The sequence below is a fragment of the Rhopilema esculentum genome, chromosome 2 (genome assembly GCF_057945365.1).
Source record: "Rhopilema esculentum isolate cy_ngs chromosome 2, ASM5794536v1, whole genome shotgun sequence".
In the NCBI taxonomy this organism is placed as follows: domain Eukaryota; kingdom Metazoa; phylum Cnidaria; class Scyphozoa; order Rhizostomeae; family Rhizostomatidae; genus Rhopilema; species Rhopilema esculentum.
This window is the reverse complement of record NC_142816.1, coordinates 2,992,998-3,017,721: the sequence shown is the minus strand read 5'-3', so window position 1 is coordinate 3,017,721 and position 24,724 is coordinate 2,992,998. Positions and strand designations below refer to the sequence as shown.

General features: G+C 37.6%; 2 protein-coding genes across 3 annotated transcripts; one reads left to right on the top strand and one right to left on the bottom strand.

The window, feature by feature from the left end:
• Positions 1–1,144: 1,144 nt before the first annotated feature.
• On the bottom strand, positions 1,145–16,527 carry LOC135695615 (uncharacterized). 2 transcript variants are annotated; one of them, XR_016144017.1, is made up of 10 exons: positions 15,376–16,527; positions 12,426–12,533; positions 10,694–10,853; positions 10,083–10,195; positions 9,224–9,373; positions 8,511–8,724; positions 7,463–7,693; positions 6,635–6,903; positions 1,751–6,119; positions 1,145–1,716 (listed from the first exon to the last, which is right to left on the bottom strand). XR_016144017.1 is itself a non-coding variant. In XM_065214750.2 (9 exons), exons 1-9 carry the CDS (start codon positions 15,409–15,411, stop codon positions 2,124–2,126), a joined length of 5,277 nt encoding a protein of 1,758 aa, XP_065070822.2. In that variant the 5' UTR covers positions 15,412–16,527; the 3' UTR covers positions 1,145–2,123. The 2 variants fall into 2 exon arrangements, 1 of the variants encoding a protein (XP_065070822.2); XM_065214750.2 differs by having other exon boundaries at positions 1,145–6,119.
• A 939-nt stretch (positions 16,528–17,466) lies between these two features.
• On the top strand, positions 17,467–24,133 carry LOC135695611 (arylsulfatase I). Its single transcript, XM_065214746.2, has 7 exons — positions 17,467–18,080; positions 18,741–18,900; positions 19,978–20,054; positions 21,248–21,455; positions 21,792–22,022; positions 22,590–22,731; positions 22,991–24,133. Exons 1-7 carry the CDS (start codon positions 17,910–17,912, stop codon positions 23,427–23,429), a joined length of 1,428 nt encoding a protein of 475 aa, XP_065070818.1. The 5' UTR covers positions 17,467–17,909; the 3' UTR covers positions 23,430–24,133.
• The last annotated feature ends 591 nt before the right edge of the window (positions 24,134–24,724 follow it).

Genomic DNA, 24,724 nt, shown 5'->3' with positions numbered 1-24,724 from the left:
AACGTAATGCAGAGACAGGGCCGCACTTTCCACTGGGCCCGAGCCCGGAGGCCCACAAACAAATAGGGGCCCGAATAATTTTTCGGAAGGTTAGTATGGTATCATAGGGTTTCTCTTGCATGAGTTTCTTATAAGTGCGCAAATACACAACCTTAACGTGCGGAAGCTTTAGAAATCAATATGGACGATTCCTTCTAATACGAAATAACTTCACTAAAGAAGAGAAGTTGCTCTTCACAACCCAATTTATCTATCAAGCAATGTAAAATTATCAAATATCTTTTCCAAAAAAATTTTATACAATTTCCAACCTCTTAAATTACCACTTATTTTATGAATAGAATTGAAAGAGCAAAGTTTTTGTGATCACGCCCTGCCGGAAGATCAATATAAACAAAACACAGTTTATACAATGCTTCATTTACTAAAAAGCCACACCTTGTTGTGTGATAACATCAGAAACGTGGACGTTCTTCGAGACCTTTTAAACTATATTAGGAAAATAATCCAGATTTTAAAGGAAAGGGCAAAGAGAAAAAATTATTTAAAATATTTGGACCAGTTAGAGAGGATGAAATCATCCAATCTGCTGAAAGATAAAGCAAAACAATTGGATGATAATGATGATCTGGTCGACGAAAATACAGTTTTAAAATTTTCATTAAAGCAGCGCATTCTGACCATGAAGACAATCATTCCCATTTTGCTGTGTGCATTGCTCACCAAAAGAAAAACCAACAATCTTTGCCAAAATGGTAGTCACCCAATCTTCCCCTTGGCACAAAGGTAGTCTACCATAAAACAACGTAAGTGATAAAGGAAATAAGTTTTTCGGGTCGAAGAAATGACAATTCGGAATAGAAATGAAAAATATGCAACATAACTTGTTCATTGTTTCAAGTAAATTTGGCAAGCTTTGTAGCAGCAGCCTAAATGGCCACCCATTTTCTTGAAAACTTCAAAAATACTTCTGGTACAGAGCGGTGCATTAATGTTCAAAATGATTCTATCTAATTTAGAAATGAAACGAAGAATTTTCGGAAAGAGTGCCTACAACTTTAAAGTATATTTGGAACGTCCTTTTGAAATTCCAACATCTGTTAGATACGAAGATTTATTCGAAGACAAGAAGAAATTGGCAATGTAGAGCATCATAGAGTATATTTAATTACAATAAAGAAACACAGAACATGACACTAAATTAAACAAGTATAAATAAAGATTACATTTCAACACAAGAGCCGAATAGCTAAGTCTTACATTTCTAAAACTCGTCTTTACAGATAAAATCATTTCCTTTGTTGAGTGTGAAGTCTCTGCTATTCAGGTCTCTACTACCATAAAACTTGAAGTATGTGAAGTCTCTACTATTCCGGTATAATCTTTAAGGCTGCAGAAATATATTCAAGGAGATATGGGAAAATTGGCAGAAGATGGAACTGTTCCACTTATCAATAAAGAAACTAAATTTTGCAACCTTGAATTACAGTTAAAGAATCCTATTAAGTTTTGATATATTTCTTAAATGGAAAATCACTTCTATACACAATATCAAAGAGGAAAAGATGAAAAGACCCATCCAAGGAGTAGATTTCTAGGGACCAAGTCTGTGAATACATTCAACCCAGCTGAGGGGGGAGGGGTGACCTGCTTTCAATTTTTTGTACATTTTTACTTGCGAGAGCTTGTTGATTGTGGTCAATGCATCATTAAAACCTCACTCATTCTTACATAAATGCATCGTTAAAACCTCACTCATAAATTCTCATACTTCACTCATTCCTCATTTATTCTATTTATTTCTTCTGTAGGGCAAAGTTATGTTATATAACTCTATATATAATAAGACAATCTGAAATAAAAAGCAGTTTCGAAACTTAAGCTAAAATCAGTTTCACGAAAGATTTCTTGCTCTCCATTTTCGAGATTTGCGACTGACAAAAAGGGATTCTTTGGAAAATCAGGAATTTCTTACTTTTTGATCTGAGAGTTCCAGGTGCAAACTTATCAAATTGTTCCGATGTAAGTTAAAATTTAGGAGATACAAACATGTGATATTATTGGACAACTTATACAAATCATGGAGGCATCTGCCCAGCATCTAATGTCTACGTAAGAGTGTCTTAACTAGCGTCCAGTCTTCTTCCTAATCTACAATATCTTGCAACAACTGAAACTATAGCAACGACTGCCATGCCAACAACAACGAAAGACGCAATAATAACAACTATTACAGATGATACGATGATAGAATTACTAGGCCCAGTCTCCGCAATGTTAGCTGCGTTTGTTTCGCTTGAGTTGTGTTTCAAGTGCTTGACATCCGGCCTTTGCTTAACTCCTTCTTTCTTATGGCCATCAGCTATCGTACTATTACTATCTTTGCTTGCCTTATCCGATTGTGCTTTTGCATGCTTCTTCCCATTCAGACGATCTGCCTTCACTTTTCCAACCAAAGTGACAATAGAGCCAAGGTTGTTTTGTATTGGTTTGTTACCGGCACTCGATGCTGTGTTACTGGCAGATGCCTCGTGACTGGCATCAGTTCCAAGTGCCGTGTTGCCAGGTGCAGATGCTCCAAGATCTCCTTGTGTCTTCTTTGCTGCTTTCGCTTCCAATAAAAGCCCTTGAAGTGGTTTGGTAGCACCAATGTCACCACTCTCTCCTTTTGCGACTGTTGCTATGCTTGCTTTGTTTATGACGACATGAGGTTCTTGCAACGATGCCACAAATTTCCTTTTGTTCGCACTTGAGATAGCATCAGTAATTTTCTTTATACCACCGTGAACTTTCATACTATTCTCTCCACTAGCAACCTGTGTCTTTTTGCCTTTTGGACCTAGCAGCTTTGAATGCTCCTTAAATCGTGGAGCAGCAAAGTGCTTGATAACACGAGATGGCAACAACACGTTGAAACCGATGTTATGCTTGCGAACATCCGTGTCTACCACCAGCTTTTCTGTTTTGCTTGGTTCTGGTTTGCTCTTTGTCTTTACACTTGCCATTTCCGCTGTTCCGACGACATTATACACATTCTTATCGACAGTGATACTACCAAAGAACTTATGCAGCCTCTCTTTTGCAGAAAGCTTTTGGATCTCTGCTTCATCCAGCTGTTTAAACTGATCTCCGTTTGCAAGGCCTTCTTCCTTTGCTGTCTGCGCGAGATTTCCACCTTTTGCTTTCTCTACATCTTTGCTAGTTGCTTCTGTCTTACAATCCCCTCTTAACTTACAATCTGTGATCATATTTTTTGCCTTCACTGTAGTTTCGTTTCCGGGGGATTTCTGCTTAGTGGCATCGACAGTAGCTGCAGCATCTGTTGTATCCTTCGTTCCATCTTGCTCGTCCTTATGGATACAATTGCGTCCATCAGGGCATTCAGCTGACTTTCCTGTGTCACTGATTAGGTCTGATACAGTTTGATATGGTCGAGAGCCAGCTATTTCACTCTCAGGCAAATCATTGTGAACATCCTTATGATTTAAGCTAAACTCAAAATCTCCAAGTGAATCAGATTTGAAATTTTTGACAGTTTCATCTTTTGCTGATTTTGTCGTTGGTGCATCCAAGAAGGCAAGGTCTGGTCCAGGGTTTATAGTTTTGACATCTGGTGCCTCGGCAGAAAGGATTTCGTTGATTCCGCCAATTTTTGTTCCTGTCTCTCCCATGCTTCCGACAGAAGTCTCGCTTTCGGTAGTGGACCCTGATTTTGATCCAGAGCCAGATTTTGAGCTCTTTCCGCCCGTTGGTGCAGCTTGGCCTCCAGGAACCTTTGGTGCCATCTGATAAACAGGCTTCTTTGGTTTATTGAATTGCGGTGCAACAATAGGGTTATTAATTTTTTGTCCAGGCTTAACGTTCCCAGGGATGGTATTAACGTTGGTTAACATGGTTAGGTCTTGAAAGATTCCGTTTTCCTTTGGTTTACCATCAGCATTTGCATCATTATTGAGAGCTGCAAACACTTGAGGATTGTTCAATGGGGCAGGCTTGGGCAGCTTTTTTGCCTTTTCTGTCTCGTCATTTGGTTCACCGGTGACTGTCTGTACTGGCTGTTCCTTTGGTTTTGGCACAGCCGGTTTGGATGCCTGTGCTGGCTTTGAAGCTGGTCTGAACTGTGCCACAGGGACAGCAGGACGTAGAGGAAATGATTGCAGCTGAGAAGAAGGTGAAAGGGCAGGTGCAGTGGTTTGTGCAGGAGAAGCAGCTGCAGCTGCAGGAGATGGAGGGGGTGGAGGTGGTGGTAGCTGTTTCTGAGGTGGCGGTGGAGGAGGTGGTGGTTGAAGGGGAGGCTGAATTGGTTGGGTTTGTGGTGGCGATTGAGCTATAGGCTGTTGAGGTAGCGGAGCAGGTGGTGGTGGTGGTGGAGGAGGAGGGGGAGGTGGTGGCGGAGGAGGTGGTGGTGGTGGAGGAGGTGGCGGAGGAGGGGGAGGTGGTGGAGGTAGCGATGGTGGTGCTTGAGGTAATGATGCAGGTGGTGGAGGAGGTGGTGGTGGCGGAGGTGGTGGTGGTGGTGGTGGTGGTGGTGGTGGTGGTGGTGGAGGAGGAGGCGGTGGAGGAGGTGGAGGAGGTGGAGGAGGAGGTGGAGGTGGAGGAGGAGGTGGTGGGGGAGGAGGTGGAGGTGGAGGGGTTTGTGGTGGAAGAGGAGGAGGAGCTGCTACTGCTGGCGATGTAGCTGCAGCTGGAGCACCAGAGCTAGAAGGGTTCTTGTATAATTGTTCAGCTGTGTTTGTACCTGACGATGAAAAAGGCTTGAAAGATGAAGTTAATGTGTTGGTAGACGGACGTGGTAAGAATGACAGACCTGATTCTGTGAATGGAGAAGCTGAAGAGCCGGTTGCAGACGGTTTTGTATTTAGATTCTTGCCAGTAGAGCCTTTTCCTTCAGATTCATTTGGCTCATACTTAACGGTCGATGTTTGCTTTGCACCATCCAAGACATTGAGATGCGTTAATGATTTTCCATGTGCCGTCGCTTTACTCAAAATATAACCGTTACTTTTGCTTGGGTCTCCAGAAATTTTTATGCTCCCTGTTGCTGATGCAAAGCGTGGATCTGGGTCTGGCATTGCTGTCTTGCCAATTCCGTTTGCGTCACTTGTGTTTTCAGGCATGCCTGTGATTGTCATGTTCTCTGTTACTGGTGAAATGGTAGGTTGCATGTAGGTCCCAACGTATGACTGTTGCTGTTGTGGTTGGGTGGGTGCCGGTCCTGATGAATAAACGAAAGTCTCCTTTGTTCCTTGCGTCTCATCTTGAATGTGAGACTGAGTAAGATAATCCTCTTCAATAGTAGTTGAAGAAGAGGTCTTATTGCGTAAGGTCTGACTGTTGTCTGTGGCAACAATACTTTGGTATGGGCTAGGAGCAGTATCGTTTGATTTAACTTCTATCACATTTGTCTGACCTGCCTCAGCGAGTTTTGTTGACGACTTGCTGTTTATAATATGGTCATTCATATGGAAATAGTCTTTATTTATAACTCTTGTTGTATTTCTATTTTGTACAGCCATGTTTACAATATCGCCTGAGTCACTAACGACATCGAAGACCTCTTTAACATTCTTTTCATCCGGAATGGTTGGTTGTTTACTCCTAGTAACTTTGTTTTCTATTACCGTGTTACGATCATCGGCAGCTGTAATACTCAGTGTTTCAGGGGAGAGACTGATAGTCGCTCTTGTACTGGAATAGGGAGAATGCTTAACTGGCAAAACATGATTTGGCCTTGCCAACGTCTTGTTTCCAATCATCTTAGGCCGTTTTTCTTTCATCATTGGAACCAGTGACTCCAATGTAGCATTTCTCCAGAATCCCCAAATACCATCATGGTGCTCTGGATCTCCTTTGACGTCATAGGCAGGGTAGTATGGACGGACAACCAATGTCCGGTGAAACACAAGCCTGTCGAGTAAGACTCGCATTGTTTTAGGCATGTAGTCAGCCAAATTGTGATATTCACATGGATCCCACTTGATATTGAAAAGACAAGGCCTTTTCATTGGATTGCACGGAGGCGCATGCATAAGAAGATATGGATGTGAGTACCGAAGATCACAAGTTAGAACGGCCAGCACAGGAGCGTTTGAGGATGTTAGGTTATCCAGCTCTCCAACCTATGGACATAAAAAAAAGCGTAAACATGAGACATGAATAGGGACGTATTTGATAAAGTCTATTACATCACTAAAAATCTTTATCTTGCATGATTTAGAACTAGTATCATTAGGTCGTGAAAGAATTGAGAGTTCCTATCGCATAGATACTGCACAATTAACAAAAATATATGCGAAAAAAGAATGATATGATGGCACGTAAGAAAAATGACATGTTTATCAAAGAGGAAATCAAAAGAAGATGACAAGTCTTATTGATTTACGCTTCAGTGTGTTAATGACAAAAGGGTGTTAATGACGATGAAAAAATATCATGCGAGCGAAGATGGAAGGAATAGATTGAAAAAGTTATAGCGCTAGTTAAAAAACGTGAAAATTATGGAAGGAAAACAAAAAAAATGATAAGGTTAAGTAGGGTGAACTGACTAGCATAAAGGATACAGATACCTGAAAAACTAGAAAACGAAAGATGGATAAATAGAAGATTGAAATGAAAAATAGGTATGAATGACTACCTCAGCGGGTCTTGGATACCAGTCACCAAAATACCCAACATCTTGGTTAACGATCAGTTTGTAGTCACCAACACGAAGAGCAGCTTGGTTGCTTTGAAGTGGATCAAAGTTATGAAAGATCTCAAAACGCTTCGAGCCGTAGCCATCAGATATCATATCCCACATGTCGATACCATCTATCTTTCCTGTAACTGATTTGTCAATACCAGCTACTCGCAGAAGTGTTGGTAGCCAATCTGTTGAGTGCATCAAGTCTGTGCTAACACGACCTACAATCAAGGTGAATCGACCAATGAGACATACTCGTTAATTGCTTAACAAATTACACGCGTGGCATTTGACTCATCACATGGTGTATTCATTTTTCGTCCAAACAAGAAGGCTGCTTCAGTAAGGAAAAAGAACGCAGGAACGAAAAACTAGGCCAAGTTGTCTTTTTGCCTATCTAAGCTTTAACTAGTTTTTATTCTTTCTTGGTAGCCTAGACAGTGTGTTTAGTATTTGTAGCCTGGTTCTACAGACCTTTTCCATAGCAAACATTTCAAGCATTGACAGAGCAATGTAGAGATCAAGAATTTCAATCACGAAACGTAAATAAGGAAAGTATTGTAATAAGCGCAGCAGAATTTGTAAAAATGAAAAAAAATTGATTTCCTGAACAAACTTTTCTCTTTAGTTCTTATAAATCTAACATCAATATGGTTTTCTATTATGTTTGGAGATACCAGAAACAAAACACAATACGTTCTTTGTTACGAATTATGACTTTATGCGCATCATCTTTTTAGCCATAAAAAATTTCGGTTCATAAACAAAAACTTTTCTTACCTGAACTAGCCAGATGGTCACTGTAGACGAACCCAATGGCCCTGATGCCTCCTTCCCATACAGTGAATTTGCCTCCTTTCAGTGGATAATTGGAGGCAACATTCAGTTCCATGTGACCAGCTGCTCCTCCGTTGTCAGTTGTAAAAATAATGATAGTGTCATTTATGAGTTTCTTTTCCTCAAGGGCGATGGTAATATTCAGTACTGACTCATCCAAAGCAGCGACCATACCTAAAAACAATTTCAAACACCTTCAATATGTGAATTAAACCTACCTGTCTTATAAGCACTTCTTAAAGGAAATCAACGGATACTGTAGCCATCAGTCAATCAAAATTGACCAATCATTAAACGTGATGCCACTCACACATTCATTGATTGGCCAAAAGAAGATCGAGATATAACTCAAACCACTTAAGTATCTGTCGTTTGCCTTTGATTTTAACGAAAGTAACACTTGCACCGTGGAGCTACATTGGCTCATAGATGAAGCTCAATCAAGGTATTTTCTAGGCTGCTACTCCTCATCTGGTTCAAGGTAGGAAACTGCGATAGAAATGCATTCGCGTATTGACTAGTTAGTTTACAAAAGACATTTTCGAGAACAGAATCAGCTTAGACAATTTGTGAACAATGTCCGAACAATTCTGTGAAACTTCTTTCATTAAAATGAAAGTGCCTCCTTGCCTTAGATTTAGATTGAAGTGGTGAACAATGTTAGGGTCGACAAATTTCTACTTAGAGAAACGTTCAAGAAATGATTTCAACATAATCGTCAAAGAGCCAAAAAGGATACTTTGTGTGAATTACCTAGTCGGAAGTGTATAATGTTTATACAAGTGGGACACTCAAGGAACCGAGCAAAAGTGTACTACTAAGCGGGCGTCCTACTTATCCGAATGCTTGAAAAGGATAAGCAAGTTCAAGGGACCGGGAAAATCTTTACTACATAGCGGGCGCCCTACTTATCCGGGGTCCCACTTAACGAGAGCATACTGTATTTGCAACAGAACTTCATTGCTCCCCAGTTTATAACTAGTTGGCGTACCTGCATATTTTCGCCTACTTTCACTTCTGATGTATTTCAGCTTCTTTGTATATCTCTCAGGGACTTGAAGAGGGTCATCTGGGTTTCCAGCATGAACACCTTGATGTGAGACATACAGAAACAAGGGTTGGTACCCATCGTGACGTTTGATTACATTAACTGCTTCTTTTGTGAATAATTCTGTACTGTAATGACCAGTTTCATTTCGCACGACCTGTAACAGAGCATTGCAGTGAAGGTATTAGAAGCCAAAATGCTAATCTAATTCTATTACTTGTGTATTTGTGCCAGCAAGTGCGTGTTCGACAGGATATAATTATATATTCTTGCTAGTTTAAAATCAATCAAAAAAATTGCAAAGACAAGTCCAACAGTATCTTAATTCTCACCTAACATTGTTTTTTAAATTTTTCCGAGTCGAAAATAAAGCCATAGTGAAAAAATAAGGTAATTTGGTAAAAGTTACCTATTGACAAACTGTGTAACATCGTTAAATTTAGAATACATAGCAATTAATTGTTAGCCTAACTCTAAAATGATTCATATATGTTCCAATTAGCAAAGCAGCCTCTAAGACGTGTCAAATAGTCAGTTAAAGAAACCTGGCAAAGAGGCTCAATGGTGCTCTTACTCAAAGATCAAACGCTTTTCATTCTCCTGTTGAAAAAAGTCTTTACAGCAATTATCCATAGCAATAGAATCAATAGACCTACCTCTAGGTTCCGTCTAAGATCAAGGCCATAAGCAGAGTCTAAAGCAGAATGGGTGAAATAATCTGCGCCGGAGGAGCTCCACATGCCGTAGAATGTTTCGAATCCTCGGTACGTTGGCGTGTAATCCTTGGCGTAGAAACCCAGTGCCCACTAAAAAAGGGACATGCATACATTACAGTAGAGAGTAAAACATTAGAAGAATAAAACATTGCAAACACTACAGTAAAGAAAAAGCATTGCATATTTCACATTAGAAAGTAAAACATTGCATACATTACAATAGACAGTAAAACATTGCAAACGCTAGACTAGATATTAAAGCACTGCATAGATTATAGGAGAGAGTAAATCATTGCATACATTACAATAATCCTACATTGTATACACTACAGTAGAGAATAAAACTTCGCATATTTTACAGTAGAGAGTAGAACACTGCATAAGTTGCAAAAACAAGAGACACAGAAAAGCAAACATTTAGGAGCAAGATACACAATTTCAAGGCTTAATGCTCTGCTTTTAAGAAACTTTTTGGACTCCTTGAAGCATCTCATATCAGGCCTAATTTGATCTCAAACACACATTCATCATCACAGAAAAATTGATACAAACGACCAATTAAAGTTAACAAGAAATGCTATCGTTTTCGAAAAATAGAATGTCAATTTACAGCAACGAGTAGAAAATAAATGGGATACAGACAGTTGTTACTCAAAACAGGGTATGCCCAGTTTTTATTTAAGCAAAACATGTCGCTCTTTACCTCATGTTTCAACATATTTCTATAATGTAAGGACCCTGCTTTCGATAAAATGAAAGTACGAAAAAATAGAATGATTTTAGGATAACGTCATCATACCTTGCCAACTGCATGGCATCTGTAGCCAACATCCCGTAAATACTGGGGTAAAATTTTTTCTGCCAATGGAAGTCCAGCGGGCTGCATGTTATGAAGAACTCCATGTTGTACGCCTGAAATTAAGATGGAGGTCTAGTGATAAAAACGAGCAGCAGATTAGTTGGAAGAATCATTCGATATATGAGTTGATTTTTTGCATTTTTGAATCTTGGCTTAAAACTTTAGGGCTTGTTCATACATTAAAACCTATAACACAAAGTTCATTGGAAAATAAACATTCAGATGATTTCCACAATCTGCGATCAAACAGGTAGGTTTCTTGAAATCATCAAAAGAGGTGGAAGATGGTTCAAATTTGATTTTTAAATATCTAACAACACAAAAAAACAAACAAACGTGTTCACGGCAATATCAACTTTCTATACAAATAGCTAGGGGCAAAAATATTTGCTTTTTATCTACCATAGCCTTTGCTATTTTTACTTAGCTATACTTTTTATTCCCTATAATTGCAATTGATTTATATCGTTAACAATTCATTACTTTTCAGAGTTATTGACATCTTTTTTACATATACAGTATCCGATATCTGAAAAAGCGGCTGGCCTCACCTAATTTTGTGGCATATTTCCCGGTCATAAATTCTGCTTTTGTCGCATAAGATGACGGTGACACATAATAGCTGTTTAGAATAACTCCGCTTTTTGCGAGTGTATCGATGTTTGGTGTTGGTATCTGAGGCGATCCGTGGAATCCAACATCGTCCCAACCCTAGTTTAATGAAAAGTTATCAATTATAGATAAATGACAAATTAACAACTTTAGATAGATCGAGGAATAGAATTATGATGAATAATATAGAAAATTTATTGAATTTGTGAAAAATGGCCTCAAATACAATCTAAGAATAACGAACATTTGTTAATATATGGGAATCGCAATGGGTGGATGCTGCGAAGGAGAGCAAGCTCTACAGTGTATTTTAGATTTATGATATTTATGCAAGATTTTTAACATATTTCTATCAGCTGTATTTCAGGGCATACATTTGATAAATATTCCAAATCTGTGCAATTGCAACTATAAATACAAAGAATGCTGTTGATTTGAATGTATTTTATTTAATTTAAACTTTTCCTGTTTTAGCCAAGCTTGTATATAGGCTTGTGATGTTTTAGATTTTCAAATATCTCTGACAAAACACTTTGTTTTTTGCATGTCTTTCACTAGTCCATTCGATACATAGCAACATTATCATTTTAACTATTTCAATGCCCAGTGAAATTTGAAAAAGGAACCTAATCAAATTGAAACGATACAGAGATCAATGAATGATTTTTTAAAAGCCAAAATATTTTCAAATCTTCTGCTACTTGGATTATTCTTAATGGGTTTCCAGGAAATTTAGATAACAAATCAAAGCTAAATGTCCAAAGACTGAACAGATAAATTCACCAGTCTTACTACAAAAACTACATTTAGGACCCATTTTTATCAATCGCTATAAAAAACTTCGTTTACGTGTCAAATGTTTTGTTTCGACGCACAAAAATAACAGGTGGGATGATCGTTAAAAACGAGTCCGGTATAGCAATACCAGTTACTGGCATTTACGAAGTCAAAACAGCCCGGCTGTGCAGCACGTTATTTATAGAAAGCTGCGAAGGAGACCAGATCTATTACGTGTCGACAATTTGATGCTTGATGTATCCCTGTTGTTTTGGAAGCAAATTTCTTGGCATAGAGGAAAATATTGTGCTTTCAAAATGGAATCAAAATGTGATTTTAAACTTAAGCGTTTCATGCCGGCAAATTAACTTAAGCCAACATAAGTTTTTAGTACCGCAATATTTCGAATTGCTCGAAACACCGGAAACATAGCATATTAAAGCACTTTTCGTCCGAAATTTTAGTTAACATTTCTTTGCATTTATATGTGATTTAGTTGACATAGAGTTTGTCTTTACCTGAATCCAAAAACAAACCTGCCATTTACAAGTCATTTGATACGGAAAAAGCAACATATAATGTTCTGTGGACACTCCGTTAATCATTGGAGATATTTTATATCGTGTACGTTGTTCCAAAGCTAAGCAATTTTATGGAATTATTCAATATCAATAACAAAGTCATGTTTATGAAAACTTGCTTGCTTATCTCTAGAAACATTTCAAAAAGCATAGTGATGAATAGCCATTAGGCCAATTAAGACGCAGTCGAAGAAGAGTCATTTAGAGAATCGCCTACCCCTAGTCCACCTTAGCAGGATCTTCCACCTTAATTCGACAAGAAATCTACGAACTCAAATTGAAGATATGTCACAAAGTATCAATGTTGACTTACTAGGTCATCGACTGCTATAAAAACTATATTTGGGCGTTTCTGTTTTTGAGCAGCATTCACAGGACATGAAAACCACGCCAGGAATATAAAAATCAGCATCTGCATTACCTGAAAGATTAAAATAGCATATAAGACCAAAGCAATAAGAAAATATCTTCAGACAGTGTGGTTATAGCTGCAACTGATATTTATTGATTCTTGATTGGTTGAAACTCAAGGGAGTTGTGTACAACAGTCAATGTAGAGCTGAGAAAAATAAAAGAATTAGAATTAATACACAAATATTTTGGAACTGCCAACGTGGTAGGCCTAAGGGCTCCTGATCACTCAAGAAATCTTCTAGGTTTTTTGAAAATTCAGCACGTGAATGCGAATGGAGAATGGAATATTCTTGACAGACAAGAGTTATAAAGTTTTTTTTCAAATAAAAAGTGTGTATTGCAAGAAGTCTTAGCTTTTGTGCATGGGTAGGGAGAGAAATGTTACTGGACTTGCATAGATGGTCCAGGCAATTGCTGAGTTACAGTGAACAGATGCCTGCAAAGGAAAGTTAGTAAAGTACAAGTGTAATCCCGAAAGTTATAGTCTGTTGTAGACTCAACCTATAAGCAATGCATCAAAGCTTTGAGATTTCCAAGCCTTGTACACTACTGTGCAACTTTACACTACAGCTTTTTTGGTAGAATCAGTGCCAAAAGACTTGGGGAATTGGAGACAATTTTCATGATGCATTCGCAATCCCTGTTTTTCCTTTGATTGTTGTCATAATCCAATGTGGAGGAGAGATAGGTCTAAACAAATTTTGTGCTATACGGGAAAGTAGAGAAGAAACTAAAAGACCCATAAATTAGGAGCAAAAGGATTAATTCTAGCTATCTCTTTTACTAAGAAATGCTTTATCAGTACGGAAACGGATGCAGATTTTTTGTTTCTTCTGAAACCGATGCACTTAACAATTGGCGAGAAGAACTCATTCACATTTAGACATTGTATATAGGAAATTATGATACTTTGGCTGTCTGCGGCAACTATATCATTGGTTTGTGATTTTCAAACAAGGTTCTCGAACGAAGATTGTTAATTTTCACAAGAAAGTCACACTGCTTTATGTTTTTCGAACCTACCCTAAGCCGGCAGTTGTAAAAAGGTCTGACGTGTTGAGCTTGGCGAAACCTATCAATGGTTAGGCGTCAAATTCACACAATAATCCGAATCAACTCGATCACTACAATACAAAACCAGCGAAATCACTAGGAGAGTAGGGTGTTTTATTAATCTTTCTTTTGTTTTGGTTATGATCAACTTGTATTCTTCCTTTATTAATCTCGTGATCTGTATTGATAGATAGGTTTCATAAGAGCAAAGAGATCTCTACTTTGATGCTACAGAAGAGCTTATGTAGATGACCTTTTGCGGTAATCCCAAATGCAGAGTAACTGTTTGTCACTGCTAGCCAGATCTCGTAACCCTTTACAAGAGAAATTGTTTGTCAATGGCTGATGACCATAATGCAGATTAGAAAAACAAACTGACGGGCCACACCCAATCCACACCCTTCCATCATTGTTTATCAAGACTATATTTCTGGAAATTTTGCTAAGCTCTGCTTGCAAGACTATTTTTAACCAAACTTCTTAATTGCTTCCATCTATCTATAGATGGACAATTTCTAGAGTTGAAAGGGACTATGATCGAATTCACCCAGTTATCCAGCTTTGAGCTTTTGTTATCATATCAAACTGGAAATATATCAACGATTCTGCTTCATCTTTATGTTTCATCTTTTGTCTAGCCTTTTTCCAGCTTCTCTTTACAAGATTGGCTTGCACTCCTATTTTTCAAAACCACAAACGTACAATAAAATCCTCCGATATGATATTCTTTTCGTATTTGGTGGAACTTAAATATTCATGCACTGAACTGTGTCCAAATAAAAACTTCAAGAGTCATTGCCTCTCTTTATATAACGTGCTCTATCATAACAAAGCTAATAGCACTGCAACCGTTTTAAAAACAATTGGACATCTTGAACAGCTACAATAAGCTTAAATGCTCACGACACTAGGCTTTGATTACCACTTCAAGCTATCAATGCTTATGCTATTTACTCCCCATTCCTCCTCATACAACGTTTGTTATTGAAATCAGAGGAATCAGGCAAGTTAGAGGGATGGCAAGTAACATTTAGGATTGAGGAAGGAGAGCAATAAACAAAAGGAGTTATTCATAAATTGCTGGAATGAAAATATCATGAAAATATTGCAGGCTATGATATTCTAATCCAAAGTTAGCACAAAAGGACACCAGGCTGGTTTTGCCGGCAAATTTAAGAAAGTGGAAATTTAGCAGCACTGTTATGGGCTAAAGGAAACCCTTCACAAAATGATCGATATTTGGTGCAGGTATTCCAAAAATTTCAGCATTGACTGAAGCTGTTACAACCAATAATCGCTAAGTTAAGGTTGTCTCCGTTGTATATTAGATTAATCATTAGCAAATGAAATTACTCGTATTCCTTGGCATTGAGATTAAGAATCTACCTCTGCAGTGCTACTGTATGAATCACTGTTGAGCCAGGATTATTGTAACTGTTAAAACATATTGAAATTGTGCTCACAAAGGCTTTAAGAAATACTGGCTCTTTCAAAATTTATATTCTTACTAGCATGCAATAGCAAAAAGAATTTCAAAGTGATTCACCCATGGCTTGTCAGAGACTCTATCCGAGTTTTCAAAATTTCATTCTGACTACTAACTAATAAATATTCTTTAACAACAACCTTGTCATCTTATCAAAATCGAAGAAGACGTTTTCACTTTGCTTTGCAATCAGCTATAAGTGAGCTCAGTCAAACGATATCTTGACGTTGGAATTATTTTATTATTTCAAAGATATCTTTAGCTAAATTAAGTTATTTTTGAGGAATAGTATAAGTGAATGGCTACTTACAAGTTTTTTTTGTGAGTAAGTCTTTCTCCTCTTCATATTTCAACGTCATGTCATTTGAAAACGTCCTAATTCAGCCATCGATTTCCATACCAATATCCAAAAAAACGTGTAAAAAATATTACCAATCGAACACCAATATTTTCAACCTAAACTAAATCGCTGATATCAATAAAAGCTAAAAAAATTTTGTTTCACTGTAAGGAGGCACAACAAAAGGCCTGTGTCCTTCACCATAGGCAATTTCACCGTGTGAATATTTCATGCCCTTGACATAGGGGTAAAAGATCAGAGCCTCTGCTGAATGTTTTGCGTTTTTTGACTTGTTGTTCGAGATAATTGGGGGGTCAGTTTAGAAGGTACCTATATTCATTGTACGGCACTGGGTTTGTAAGTTTCTTTGCGGAATGAAATGATCATTGATCGTTGCGCACTCACTACAGGTGGGGAATAATCGGAAGCCGCTGATCCTCGCAATTATGTTAGCCTCGAAATCACTTTCTAACCTCGTAAGCAGAACAGTATTATGAAGCTACAGCTTTGATGGTGTAATGAAGTTCACGGTAATGTTAATATCAGCACAAATAATTTCGTTATACTTTTTCACTGCAACTTCGCAACCCGTAGCTTTTGAATAGAAGCTTACTTAACCGATTACGAAGTCAAATAATTAACTTGTGTTGACTTTAGCAAAAGTAGAAAGGGAATTCCCAGCAAAAGGGGAAAAGAAAGTAATCGTGTCGAATCTTCAATAAATTCAGCAACATATTTCATTTAAGCCTCGATACTGAAGAGCCTGAGTGGCCTCCCCGATACAAATCTATCTGTCTCGGAATAGCTCCTTGTGTTCCCCTGTCTCTAGTGCGTATGAAGAAAAAGCATCCCCTAAAGAAATCAATACCAAACAAGAAATAAAAACAAACAACCTACGGAAGAGTAGCTTTATTGCACAATGATGCTTAACTTTACGTTGTTTCAAGACTGTAATGTTTGGTTAATCATCTTTTAGAAAGAAAACTTTCAAGGCAATTACCACTGCAAACTTTATCGTTTGGTCGCGAATGAGGAACTGTTCTCCTCAATTAGGGTTATATTTTTTTCAGACAACTTAGCGGGATCTTTTCTTCTGAGAAACAGAAACATTCTTTTGTACTTGCTGTTTAAAGCTAAAAGTTTGAAACTTATTGCCGGAATATTACGAGTCAAAATGGACTCAAAATTTTGCACGTCCCACTAGAGAATGTGATTTGAAAGCCCCCTCCGCTCCAGGGAACACAACCACCAGCTTAATAAAAAATTACCAACTTAAGTTGGCTCAATGTGCAGCTGTTACGTTCAAGCAGCTGATATCTTGTTTGGTGTGAAATACTTGTTTATATAAATGAACGTGAAATGCTTGATCACTAAGAAATAGAGGTAAAGAAACGACTCAGGCATTACAAATTCTGGCCTTCCCTTTTGGATAATCGAACTCACTTGAAATATACCCATAGAATTTGTGAAGACTGGGGATACAAATTGTTGCTTAAAATTAACTTTCTCTGACCAAAAACAGAGAATTGAAATAAACTAGGTCGCAATTATACCGCTGTACAATTTTCATGGTTTACTCTTAAAGAGTGATCAAAATTCTCGAAGCAAAGAGCACGGAAGAGAATTTGACATATCGTCATCCAATTGATGACACACCAAAGGCGTAAGGCTCCATGACACCCACTGCTCCACCACAGTAGCAATTGCTCTATTGCTCGTATCTACCAAAATTAATGGTAGCAATAACAGAAAAAGCAATGAATACCGAGTTTATTGCAATGATAATGCCAAAAATTGAAATAGTTGAACTCTCGCAAAATTTTAAGACTTTTCAACTTTCATGACGCCTTATATTCGCAAAATGGTACATCGAGTTGAAGGAAATGTAAAAAGAAATCAAACTATTTAAAATGAGACCATGAATGCACAAATTGGATGTATTAAAAGAGTTACAGGAAGCATGACGGTCATTCAAGGTGCCATATTTCTTTCAGCAGCCCGAAGCTTCTGCGATCATTAAGCCCTTAATAAAAGATCATAATTTTAAAATGCCTAGATGGGGTTTTTATTAAAAGAATGGAGATTTTGTAAAAAAAAACGCAGTGAAGTTTGAGTATGGAAATGAATTGAAAAATATGAGGGAATTCTATCGCAGGCACCAACCAAAAGAATCGTATATTTGAAAATTGCGCGCGATCTCTGATCCTTGGAACAAACGGGTGCTCATAAAAAATTCATGGCGTTTAAAACTGTATGGCTACGCGGCATATCTTTAGGCTTCTACAGCGCACTAGGAAATTTACAAACTTTGTTACAGACTGCTTAGTTTATTCAAATATATTAAACACAGAAGATTAAAAGGTTTAGAGAAAGTTTGTTTAAAGATGGTGTGAAAACTAGAGTTTTTTCGCCTGATATAAACACGTTGCGCATTTTCTCTTTGAACATATGGTGTCAGACTCCCAAATCAAGTTTTGTTTACGCATCGGAATCTTTGCTGAATAATGCCCGCTGGAAACCATAAAGTTGGCCTAAAGTTTTTGTCCAAAAATGGGAAGAGGATGATTATGGAGCAGATGTTTATTTTAGGTCTAGTTTTGTCATTAGTCAACAGTGGAAGCTGCTCGGGCCACAGATTGCAGCCACATATCATACTCGTTGTATTGCGAGATTTGGTGAGTTATTTGGCGCAAACATGTTCTATTTGACATTTATAGTAACAAGAATAAAACAACATAAGTCGTGCGATCATTACTTCCAAATAGGCTAGAATACAAGGATGAAAGCTTGATACAACATAGTTTAGTTTGTTTGGCGACGAGAACTTAATCGAGTCGTCAATGTAAAAACAGTTTGTTTTTACCAAACACCCTTTCTAGGTTACATGAAGTGATGTTGCTCTCGTCTGTTAGATCAGTCGTTTGAAGCACTGGTTGATAAAATCTCACTTACTTGTATTTGACAAATTTAGAAGATTCTGACTGATTCGTTAGTAAAAAAACGAACCTTGGCGATTACTTGTGCATTTTGCCTTTAAACTGAAATGCATCATACAATATTACCAAACAATAGCAAACAACCTTTTAGTAAAAGGTGATATTTATTACTGGAAGTGGCATAAATACTTTTTTTCGGTAACCAAGTTCTCCTTTCTACCTAGATTTTTTCCCAAATGGTAGAAAAATCTCTCCTAGATTCTACTCTGTTTAAATTTTCATGAACAAAACAGGGATTTCTATGTAATAAGCTATAAAGTCCCTCAAAATTTTTGTTAAACCTTCATTGATAAAATAGCAAGCTGTAGAAAATAATTAAGACTCTACTTATCGTTGAAGGGCTGGGATGATGTCAGCTTTCATGGGAACGCAGAAATACCAACACCAAATATTGACAGAATTGCAAATCATGGAGTGATCCTTCAGGATTATTACGTCACACCAAGATGCGAAGATTCTGTATCAGCCTTGAAAACTGGAAAGCATCCAATAAACTACAGTAAGTTACAATTCATTATAGTCATATTATATGTAAAATAAATACCTTATGAATACCGAGGGAAAGTTTAAGAGGAAGAAGAATTGAAAGTTTGCCAGGGCAGTACGAGTAGTCTAGGCCAATGCTGACAGTGACTTAAGAAAAACCTAAAATGGCTTTGAAAAAAGCAAACATGTTTGCTTTTTTCAAAGCCATTTACAAGTTTTGCACCACCAAAAGATTGTTTGCAAAAACCTAACACTTAAGAAGCTAAACAACATTACTCAAAGCAGTCAACTTCACTTTTAGCTACAAAATATCAACCATAATTTTTATGTGAATAAAAAAGGAACATTTGGGTAAAAGTTGAAGTTATAATCGACTCACACTTTGCCAAAATTGAAAGCATTAATAGGAAGACATACTTTATCACTATGCTGGTTTTGGTAAGCAGAGACATAAAAGTTGAAAATTTATAACATGAAGATCAAAACATAAACAAAAAGTCTGAATGTAAGGCCCATTCTTCATGAGGGAAATATCATTATCCATTTGGAGCCTAAATCTGTGCATAACAGATTTGACAATGTTAATGTAACCTTTGTGCTAAACATGGAAGAGCTGGAACAGAAGTCAATTCTAACAGTTAAGGGGAGAGTTAAGAACCACCTTTCTCCTAAAAAATGTCCTTCCCCTCCCAATGTTCTTGTCATTTATACTCAGTGTAGTCGAAATGGAGCTTTGATGTGAAACAACCAAAATAGCACTATGTCAATGCCATTTATGTTGGTCAGTCCTCTCCATTCATTATTAAAATAAGCATTTCTAATCAAGTCAGGCTTGAGGAGTAATCAGAGTATAGATGGATGGGGTAAATATTGATAGGTGCAATCCTCAAAACTTTTTGCCAGTTCTCCCCTACTTATGACACCTAGGGCCGATTGTTTAGAACGAAATTTGGATGGGTGAATATGCAGTTTCACTAGCTACATTTTAAGATTGGATTTATTTTACAGTTTGAGCATTTTGCAAGTATTTTTTGTGTATTTGATGCTATATTGTCCGCAAAAAAAGATAACTTGAAAATTCATATTGCAGGGCCGGGACAGCAGTTTTCATATGATATGTGGAACTATCTTGACATCCAGCAATACGTCATACGAGAAGCAGGAATGGTATGGTGTTTTCAATAGCTTTTACACGATTTTATTACATTTAGGTGTATTATTGATTAAATGAGATGTACATTGAAGCCTTAGTTGAAGGTACCTCCTAATAACGGACACCTCTAAGCACCCTATACATCCCAGTAGCGGACACTTCCCTAAAACGGACATTTCCCAACATCAGGCAACTCTCTACAACAGAAATCTCCCTACAGCAGACACCTACTTATAACAAACATCTCCCTACAACGGAGACCCACCAATAAATGACACTTGCCAGTGGCGGACACCGTCCAATAATGGAAACCTCTAAAAAACGGACACATCCTGATAACGGACACTTCTGATAAATAAACACCTCCATACAACGGCGAAATAACTGAATCTCAAAATGTCTTCCTTCTGTGTAAACCTTTGTACAAAGAGCTTTCGGACAAGCAACAAAACTTTATAGCAGTAGCATCGGCAGTAGCTCAGGTATCACGTTCTCTACACTCTCACATGTTTTACTGTAGATGGAACACATAATAACAAACATACAATTACTTCTGTTTCATACGCAGAAGTTGATTATGTAAAAGAAAAGAACACAAGAGGTGATTTCTTCCTGAAAGCTACTCTCATAGTTTAGTAGAGCTAAAAGTTCGGCGTGAGACCATTGACTAGCTGTGGCAATACCGATTAAAATGGATTAGATGATGAGCAAGCTAATGCTACAATCTTTGTATCACGAAGCTTTAAATTGAAGCTAATAATATAAATCAACGATAAGGATAGGTGCCAGCTTTATTTCAGATTATTGGAAACCGGTCTGTTATAAAGTGCTCGATGCAATAAACCAGGTCTCTACATATTTTCGTGAAGGGCATAGGTTGATTTCAAGTTGCAACTCCGAGTACCGCACTCAATACAATCACCGGAGCTAAGTGTGTTTCCCCGATGATTCTAATTAGTGAAACTCGGACAGGCAAATTAGAGCAGTCAGAGCGACTTTCCATTGTTTAAAACAATTGGCTATTGTCCTCCTCTTTATATAAACAAAGGCTTGTCTCAGCAGCCAATTTCACTTCGAAAAGGCTATGACAACAGTTATCCACTTCCACAAATCGAAGAATTGTTAGAATAACTTGATATGAAAAATTTTATTTTTCAAAAAACTCGGTTAGTAACAAATGAATATTGAAAACTTACATTCTTTGCAGATTGATTGCAGCGATACGCCGATTCCATTTTATCCCTGGGATGCAGTTCGAGAGGCAGAATATATCCTTCGAGATCACGATCAGTATTACCCATTATTTCTGCAAGTGAATTTTCCTCAGATGAGGGCTGATTATCCAGGCCAAGTGCCACCAGAATACCTAGCACGTGCAGCGAATATCATGAGTGAGCCGCGCCAGGTTTTTGCAGGTATGTCTAGAAAATTTCCACGAAATTGTTTTCCCGCCTATGAGCCAAAGCCCTCAAAACAATTTTTCAAGTTAGATTGACATAAGTGATGTAGGAGGGAAAACCTAGAATAACATTACTTTTAAGTTTGTGCTGAAATTAGATACATTAAATAATTGCAGAGCATTTAAACTAATCAATACTTTTTCTTTGTTAACGGGATTTATTTTCTAAGTTTGTTTTACTAAATATTTTACTTCTGCAAAAATCATCAAAAGTCAGCTTTCTAAAATTATTTTGCATAGAGAGATGATTATCGTTGATCGCAGGCCAATCATAAAAATAAATTTTATGTAGGGATGGTCATGGAGCTTGACAAAGCTGTTGGTCATCTGGTGCGACTTTTATACGACACAAAAATTCTACACGATGCCATAGTATTCTTTACTACATTAACTGGTGCGACACAGAACAACAATATTTACACGTACCCGTCAAACTATCCATTAAAAGGAGGCAACGGAACAATGTGGGAAGGAGGCTCAAGAGCTCTCGGATTTGTATACAGTAACAGGATAACACAGAAAGGTAAGTGTATTCGTCATTCTAACAACAGATGTCATGAGATTGCAGTCAGTATTCCTTGCTATCAATAGTGGATGTTATTAATTCTTTTAGAGGTGTGAAAAGGCCTTTAATACAGGCCCAAAAACCTTTTCTGAAAAGGCTGATTCTTGAAGAATCAATCGATGCTCTGGTGAAAAAGGAACTAATAACCATAGTCATCTCATTGATAATCGTATTTCACCCTTCATTTTCTCATTCCATCTCATCCAACTGATAATCTCATTAATAATGCCATCTCATTGCATTCATATTCTAACTCGTCCCATTGATATCTCATCTTGTCTCATCTCATTTCATTGCCCTTTTCCCCATAGCCCTTGCGAAGAACTGTTTTTTTCAAATGACTTCACGTCGTCTTGATGATAAAAATTGCACAGCCTTTATAGGTCTGAAATTTTTCCTCAGGTCTGAAATTCTTAGCCAGGCAAAAACCTGCATACATGTCTTTGATTAGCGTTCAATGAGCTGGCAAAAGGCATCTTTATTGGTTACAAAGCATTGCAGTGGTATTTTCTATTTATCCTATAGCACGAGTTACACATGGACTCGTCCACATCACTGATTGGCTGCCGACTTTCTTTTCATTGGCTGGTGGCAACCCCCAGCATATCGTGGAAGGAGACGGCTTTGACGTGTGGAATTTGATTGACAGCGAAGCTCCCTCGCCAAGGTAATTTTTTTATTTTTGGTTACCGCAGCTAAAACAATAGTTCCACTTGATATGATCATTATGTTGTGTAAAAGCCCGCTAACTAAGCCTGTCCTATGTTTTGACGTCTTGGACTCTTAAAATGTGTTTTGGATTAGTGAGCACCGATTGGTTAAAACAACGAGCCAATCAAATGTGCCATTGAATTCAGTATACTGTAATATGGTCACATGTTCAAATTACTCAATACGAGTGATTAATTCTGTCTGTACTTTCGCAGAAACGACATTCTCTATGGAATTTACGGTGATAGAGGGGCAGTACGAGTGGCAGACCATAAAGTTATTGTCAAGGAGAAATCAGTCATGTTCTACCTTCAGCGCAGAAACAAACAAGGCCCAAACGCCCCAACAACAGTTTGGGATGCTGAGCTCCAATGTTCTGTTACCAATGTTTCGATTGGATGCTGGCCTGAGGTGGAGCCTTGCCTCTTTAATGTACGGCAAGATCCGTGCGAGATGAACAATCTAGCTTACTATTATCCAGATTTAGTAAAAACAATGCTATACACCTTGAATAAATATAACGACACAGCCAAATACAAAAATAGAAAACGGCGAAGTGTGACAGAGACAACGCTGTATCAAGAAACAGTTGCACATTTAGATAAGAGTGTTAAAAAACGCGAGAGGATGCGAAGGACCAGTATTAAGCCTTGAAATAGACTTTGACTTCCTGCGAAGGAGCATCACCCAGAATAGCGACTTTATTTATGGACATCTTTTTTAGACATAGCTTGATTCCTTTTTATTGTAATTATATTTGGATTAATTATAAAGCTGAGTCTATTAGAGCAATATCCCATTCAGAAATGACGTAATGACAAAGGGGTAAAAAGGGGGATCTTCCCTTTCGTGGACCCTGACTGTGAACGAAGAGTTAGGGGTAGGGGTGTATTGCTACAAGAAGAGCGTGGAATGGTGAGGGGACATGATTCTCGCACAAATTTAAGAGAAAAGAAATATCAAGTGAGAGAAGGCCAAATCCATTTGCAGAAATTTTCGAAACTCGCTTTAAGAGCAGTATAGCACCAATGCAAACACAATTAGTTCGGACAAACAGGTAATATAATTGCCATGATAAAGAAATTCCAAATATCTTCGAGGTTGGGGACATACTAGATAAAGGCGAGTTAAACAATGACAATGCTCCCTAAGGTAGTGATGCTTGTTGCAATTAGCGGTTTTTATATAACAAAATGACCAGGTCGCAATATCCTTCACACTAAAGGTTAGGATGCTAATCTCAACTTTAGCTATTTTTATTAAAATTGCATTTATGTCTTACATTTATGAATGACAACTTGTTGTATTAAAGTAATCTTCCATTGAAGAATCATTTGATCAGTTAGTCGTCGTAATGACATTTCTTGATTTCTGACGTCTGCGCTTTCAGCAACCCACAGAAACCTTGTATATTGGTATTTTCAATAGTCATGACAGTTTTTTGCAATGTTTAAGATATATCTTAAAATTATAAATAGAGAACTAAACGTGTTTGTTCCAAAAAGTTTGCATTTGTCACAATGATCAATTACTTTTTAAATAGAAAAAGGATATCGAATAAAACTAGAAATTCAATAAAGCATGGATTGATAAACCATTGATTTTTAATTATTTCCTTATGAAATCATTTCAAGCGTCATAACGAAATTTTTTATTTCCAACCCAATTTTCGATTCTATGACACTGGGTTTGTAATTTCAAGTGGAGGATCAACTCGTATCGACCACATTCACCCAAGTGGACCATGTTGTCACAAACGTAGCGGGTGACTCAAACGAGCTTCTGGACCCTTTCATATTTCAAATACCCCTTTAGCTCATTCACGGTCACATTTTTTATCTCGTTCCCTTTAAGGCTCTGAAATACCTATAGAGGCCAGAGTTGTAAAGACCCTCTCTTACTTTTCTTAGCTCGCTTTGCCAAATCTATAGACTCAGTTGAAAGCAAAA

Bases quoted from the DNA above. Each gene is read 5' to 3' on its own strand.
- LOC135695611 (XM_065214746.2), top strand. From the start codon at position 17,910: ATGCCCGCTGGAAACCATAAAGTTGGCCTAAAGTTTTTGTCCAAAAAT. The intron at 21,456-21,791 runs GTATGTCTAGAA...AATTTTATGTAG, and splicing joins GCCGCGCCAGGTTTTTGCAG to GGATGGTCATGGAGCTTGAC. The intron at 22,023-22,589 runs GTAAGTGTATTC...TTTATCCTATAG, and splicing joins TAACAGGATAACACAGAAAG to CACGAGTTACACATGGACTC.
- LOC135695615 (XM_065214750.2), bottom strand. From the start codon at position 15,411: ATGAAGAGGAGAAAGACTTACTCACAAAAAAAACTT. The intron at 8,725-9,223 runs GTAGGTCTATTG...GCTCTGTTACAG, and splicing joins ATCTTAGACGGAACCTAGAG to GTCGTGCGAAATGAAACTGG. The intron at 6,904-7,462 runs GTAAGAAAAGTT...CCTTGATTGTAG, and splicing joins TGACCATCTGGCTAGTTCAG to GTCGTGTTAGCACAGACTTG.